The sequence below is a fragment of the Ciconia boyciana genome, chromosome 2 (genome assembly GCF_034638445.1).
Source record: "Ciconia boyciana chromosome 2, ASM3463844v1, whole genome shotgun sequence".
Lineage (NCBI taxonomy): Eukaryota > Metazoa > Chordata > Aves > Ciconiiformes > Ciconiidae > Ciconia > Ciconia boyciana.
In genome coordinates this window covers 118,676,436-118,682,665 of record NC_132935.1, presented here as the reverse complement: position 1 = coordinate 118,682,665, position 6,230 = coordinate 118,676,436, and the positions used below count along the sequence as shown (strand labels likewise).

Sequence of the window (6,230 nt, the reverse complement as noted above, 5' to 3'; positions counted from 1 at the left end):
AGTCTCACCAGGAGCGGAGCACAACCCTGCGTCTGCAAAGATCTCTGCAAGAGAGCCTGTGGTCCCCAGGCAGCCAAGTAACGCTTCACATCTCAGCCTCTCCGCAGGTTGGTGCCGAAGGAGTGAAACCCCTGCCAGTTTAACTGCTGCTCCTCTACAAACCTTCATGGTAAACACCATCTTAGCTATTAAAGCAGCAAGATCTGTAACAGCAAGCCTGTGATGACACATTAGTCAAGAGACAGTGTTAAAAATAGCCACACAGAAGAGATGCCTATTGTACAAATACAATATTGCTCGAGATACTAGCCTCATGCAGATGAAATTTTCCCTGCCACAAAACCGGTAAGCACTGGCTTAAGCACTGAATCACAACTGATTTCATCAGCTACTTGGGTGCTGTCTTGCAATATGGCCTAAAACTTACGCGTGGGTGAGTTGACCCCAGCCGTGGGTTAGGGGCTTAATGTGACAAGAGCTGCAGTCAAGTAAGACCCCAAGCAAGAAGCAGAGGTGGGACAACAGCAAGAGGAGCAAGGGCTGGGAAGGGGTGTGTGGCCTGGCTGCTCCAGGTTGCTGGCCCTGAGAGCTTCCCACCATCTGTCTCCTCTTTCTCCCCACACCTCATCCCCAGCCATGAGTGTTTTCCCCCCTCGGACACGTGCTTCAGACAGAACATCTCAGCCAGGCAGCACAGAGAGCTTGGCTTTCTTGTGCAGAGAGCATGGCAGCTGGTGCTGCTCTGGTCTGCCCATGTCCTCCCATCCATAGGGATGTGGCAGCAGCCCCCTTCCCTCCGCTCTCCTCCTGGTGGGCCAGGGGGTCTCAGACAGGTGTCCTGCCAGCCCCCCCCGCAATCCCCTGGCGCCGCCCTCAGCTCCTGCTCCCTGCCCTGATCAATGGCTTTCTAACAGAGCCACAGTTCTCTTCCCCTCCCTTTGTAAATTTAAATTTTGCTCACTAGTAGTGCTGACGTCCTCCTAGCCCACCTCTTGACTCCCTCCCCCTGCTTCAAGCCCACTTCCCTCTGGTATAAAAGGCACAAGCCCCCAGCAGCTGCCCTGCTTCTGCTTGGAGCAGCCGCTACCTGAGGAGCAGCTTTGGTGCAAACAGGTGAGTGCCTCCCTCTAGCTGTTTCAGCGCTTGCTCTGGCTCTTTCTTGCTGGATTTCCTTTTTTTCTTTTTGGGCTTAAGCTTTTCTACATTAATGTACACAGCTGTGCTCAGTAACTTTTGTCTAGTTTTTGCAGTGCAGGAGACTGTGCTCAAGCAACACGGCTGAGCCCGCGGGCAGTGTTGAGCCCCTGCAGGGAGAGCACACGCAGGAGCCTGCAGCACAGCAGTGCACCTTTTGTGCCACTCAGCCCTGAAATGAGCCATGGTCCCAGGCCTGGATTCACCCAGGATTTGATCTCTTGTGGGGATTTCCAATGCTGCTTTCAAATATGAAAGCTATTCACGTTTGCATTGGAGGGGGTGTGCACAGCCACTGATCTCAAATAAGATGCTATTTGAGGGTTTAAAGAGTTAATAGCACCTTGTCTTCTGAGGACATCCACAGTATGTTTAGACCTGATGGATCTGCAGCAGAGCTTGGGTCTGGCGTGCTGGGAGACCCTGTGTGCCCAGAGGGAGAGCCAGGCTGGTTTTCCACTGCTTGTGCGAGGCAGACCTGCAGCAAGCTATGATACCACTGCTGCACTGTAACTTTAGTAGTGGCTTTAACGTGCTGTAACTTTCTCCTCTCATGTCGATGGAAATTGCCAGACCGCTGTCACAGATGTCACTTAGCCAAAATGTAAAGGCTCTTTCTGCTTAGGGACCAAGCAGAAGTAGCAAGTTGAACAAGCTGGCAGCGGTGCCGACTTCTTGCTGAGCTCCAGGAGAAAAATTGTTCCTGGAACTTTTAATTGTGTCAGGTTTTGTTGAAACTAGTAAGGTTTAAAATTTTTGGTGATCATTTAATGGTTGGAAACGGAAGGCACATACAGACTGACTGTATGAGGTCTTGTTTTTTTGATTTTCCCTTTGGAAGAAAGCTGCAGGGCAGTGGGCTAAGGCAGGTCGGGACCTGAGGAGATCACAGACCATCTCCCAGCCCCATTACTCGTGAAAGGACTGTGAGTGGGTAACCAGGATTTTGTGTTTATCCTGGAGTTAGAAATGCTCAGCATCATGCAGGGTCAAGTCTGTGGCATTATCTGTGCCTCAGTTTCTCCCCATACAAACAGGGATGGGACAAGTAGTAGGAGGAAAAATTAGGGAGGATTGGAGGTGCTGAGCCCCCTGATTATTTAGGGGTGGCATGTTACTTACTGAGGAGCAGTGGGAGCCATGTGCTTCACAGAAATCCTAGCCAGGTCAAGAGTATGAGCAAAAAAGTTCAATAAATAACGGCACTCTGGAAAGTGGCTGGAATGGCTGATGTGGGCATAGGACCAGCTGGTGGAGACTGAGACACAGCACTGCTTAGGAAAAAGCTTGTGCTAAAGGCTTTTCCCTTATTTTTGTCTTTCATCAACAATGAGCTCAAGGCAAGCTCTTCCTTTCTGTCACTCAGTTCCCAGAAAAACAAGCCACAAAACCAGACAGCAAGTAATCTGGAAAACCTGTCAGCAACCCTTGTAAGCACACTGGAGAGATTCCTCAAAACATCTTCCTTTTGTCTAACTGAACTTAAGGATTTGCTAAACATGGAGCAACAAGAGATATACACCAGCTGAAACTGGAGGCAGAATTCATCCCATGTGGTGGTACATGCTAAGATCATTTAGTCTTGATTGTTATGTGATATTCAAGTTAGAAAAAGTTAATTCACAGTTCTGTTGAAATTACGGGTTAAAATCACTTATCCTCTAAGCTGTCTGCTAAGTGACTGTCAGTGTGGGGAAAAAAAAGACAAACCTTCACTGAATGCTAGGGGTTAAGGAGCTTTTGACTTTGCATTTTAATGAAAGACACGACCAGATTCTCCACGTGCTTTTGTTGTGTTGCCTGTGCCGTGTGCTTGGGAGCATCTTGCATCAAAAGATTTTCATTCCTGCTCTGCCCCTACTAAAGCACAGTGCTTAGGCAGCAACAGGGGAAAAATCCCACCCTTACACGAGGAGAAGCCTCTGTTTAGGCGTAGCTGAGAGGATTTCCCCTAGCTCTGTAGCTGTATAGCTACCATAAGTGATGCTTAAGCAAACAGGGCTCCTGTAGGCAGAGGCTCCAGGCTGTCAAATACATAGGCAGACCTTGCACGTTGAAAGGTACCTAGCATGACAGCCGGGAGAGCTGCTCTGAGGGAGCTTGTCCAAAATGCTAGAGACAGTGATAAACTGAGCCTGGGATCCTTCACCTCCTGGATGCCATTTTCCTGACTCAGCACCTTCTCTGCACAGCCCTTCTCTCAGGGGGTTTTCTCATCTGCTTGCATCTGGACGCATTTACAGGATCGGGACATCTAACAGTGGAAACTATAACTGGAAATAGTACTTTTGCGTGCTGGCTGTGAAAGGATGAGCGGACATCGGAGGAGCGTTCCCTTTCAGTAAGCCTTTCTGATGCATTTAGTTGTAAAGAGATTGTGTAAAATGCAAATGTTAGACATATTTTACAAGTGAGGAAAGGGTGATGGAGGTAGTGGCTAAAACACACTTTGGTGGCCAATGCCCATGGTCATACAGAGGGCCACACACAAAGTCAGCGGCAAGCTCAGGGCCAGGACTCACATGTCCTGTGAAGCCATGCCAGGGGCTTTCACTGTTGGTGAGAAAACACTGAAGTTGCAAGACTTACCTCAGCAGATGGCTCACTGCACAGCCTTTGCCTTCAAACAGAAATACCCAGGACATCCCCCGCATCAGTGTTTCACAGAACGTAGTTATGAAATGGCTCTGCTGGATAGGGACACGCTGTTACAGTTGACACCTTCCCTCACCTTGAGAGCTTTAACCCCATACGTGTTCCCCATGTTCACTTTTCTCCTCAGAGCCTTCCCACCACCGCTCCATCATGTGGCATCCGATCTCGTGGACACCACGTGCCCAGTGGTCACCCAAGCACTTAAAGCTGGTCGCTGTCTATGTGCTGGTGCTCTTGGTATCACTCAGCTTTGCTTCAGGACAGAGCAGGCCATTTAAACATCAGATAGACAACAGAAGTAAGTATGAGTCTCACCTGATGTAATGCGATGGACTCCCATATGGTGACCCCACGGTCTCTGGTGCATTGAGGGGATCAGGGTCGGGCTATCAGGCAAAGTTCAGCAGCAAATCCACATGGGTGTTTCTATGGTAAGATGGGGGTGTGGGGTCCTGTACTTCCATTTACACTTGTAAGCGCATATACAGAACTTAAACTCCTTCTCACAGCCCTTAATTAGCCAAGGGAAGTAGTGCCATTTTTGATAAATACCAGAGGAGACACTAACGTACGAAAGACCGACAAAGAAAATGTAAGGCAGTATACACTGATTATTTAAGCATCAGATTTTCAGCTGTGTTCTGCAGATCTGGGGTAGTTCACAACTACTTCTATAGATTTACAAGAAAGCAAGGGCCAGAAGTTTAAGTTCACTTTACAGGTATCTTCGTTTCTGTCTGGAACCATGAAGTGTCTCCGTTCAGAGATGCTGTGTGGAACTGAGGCTGGTCAGGAGAAGAACAATACCATATGTCCCAAGGAAAGCTAACACACAGTCCAAAAGATTTTTCAGAAAATCTTTATCAGGAAATCTCATCTTCCCCCAAGGAGCAAAGGCTGATAATTGTATGTGGAGTGGGAGAGGGGTGGGTGTGGGGACTAAGGTGCATGGGCTCTCAGTGGCACACCTTGCCCCTTTCAAAGAGAAGTACAGATGTGGGGAACCTCAGTTTTTAGGTATCCAGGTGAAAAAAATGAAATTACTTGGGTTTTGGTGGGCAGGAGGGGTGTTAAATACTGTGTGGAAAGACTTAACAAGACATATTTATGGAGAAATTTACAGCCAAAGTGGATTTTTTATTTTCTCTGTTCAAGCATCAAAATGCGCAGGGGAAAATCCTGCTGCCTTGCCTGAGACTTTCATGTGACTTGGATGATACATAATGCACTTAAATTGAAATTTATTCCTGTCCCTGACATTTGTCTGGCTTTGGAATGACTTGGCATTTCCTTGGGGTGGCATCATCTCCAGCGCTTTGTAGATTTTTCCTGTTGCTGTATCTTCATCTTTTAATACAACTATACCCCTCTCCACACCTGCTCTAAAACTAGACTAGACCATAAAAATAAGTCAAGTGTACTTCAGATGCATTAAAAGAAAAAAAGTCATCCATGAAAACAACTTCCTAATTGAACAAACAAGAATTAGCTTTTTATGTTTACCTCTCACATAGGAACCTCCTCTGCAATCCAGTGGATTTGTTAGCCTGTAGAGATACCGTACCTGGTGCATACAGCAGAAGTGGAGGCTGGACAGCAGGACCTTCAGGACTTTAGCTAAGAGCACAGTTTAAATGGCAGTACAGGGAGCTACTATGGTCTTTCTGGATGTAGGCTGCATTGTAACTTCTTCCAGGGTTTGGATCGGTTTTAAAGCATGCTGTGCCCTCCTGAATTGATGGGTACTTTGGCTTATGTTTGAATTGCAGGTTGTAGCCCAGATAGATGAAAATTAATTTTGCATCTGAGTCCTCTTCCTTTGGGCTCTACACGTGGCAGGTGACCCTCAAAGGAACTGGAAGGTTGTGTGTCTGGCTGCAGCCTTTCCCTTTGTTTTTTTTTTTTTTTTTCCTGGGCTACAAATAAGCTAACACCCTTAAGATGTTCAGGAAATGCTGCCTTTAAGTACAGTGGTAGATGCTTCACTGACTGCTTTGAATTCCAGGTCCTGAGATCGATCCTTTTTGGTACGTGGGCCGTGGCGTTCGTCCCATCGGTCGGTTCGGGAAGAGGCAGCTAAGAAGCAGCCGTGGTAGCCTGAGGCCTGTGAGCAGGCACCTGGATTTCATCTTGAACGCTTTGTGGGAGCAAAAAGTGTCGGACACAGAAGACAATGACTGGTGATCCCCGTTCCCCGAGGCGGTGACCCAACCTCTGCTCTTTGAATGGCACCCTCCCCGGCACCTCAGACCTCCAGTTCTGCTTTTGCCTATCAATCCCATGCTGCTCTTCTTTCTGCTCCTTGTGCAAGTTCCTTCAAAAAGAAACATATTCAGGGTGCAGGTAAAAGACAATGCATGGACACTAGCACTGAGTGCAAC

General features: G+C 47.7%; 1 protein-coding gene across 1 annotated transcript; it reads left to right on the top strand.

Annotated features, from left to right (window-relative positions):
* Window positions 1-1,094: 1,094 nt before the first annotated feature.
* On the top strand, window positions 1,095-6,230 carry LOC140647063 (prolactin-releasing peptide-like). Its single transcript, XM_072851425.1, has 3 exons — window positions 1,095-1,113; window positions 3,977-4,147; window positions 5,855-6,230. Exons 2-3 carry the CDS (start codon window positions 4,000-4,002, stop codon window positions 6,031-6,033), a joined length of 327 nt encoding a protein of 108 aa, XP_072707526.1. The 5' UTR covers window positions 1,095-1,113; window positions 3,977-3,999; the 3' UTR covers window positions 6,034-6,230.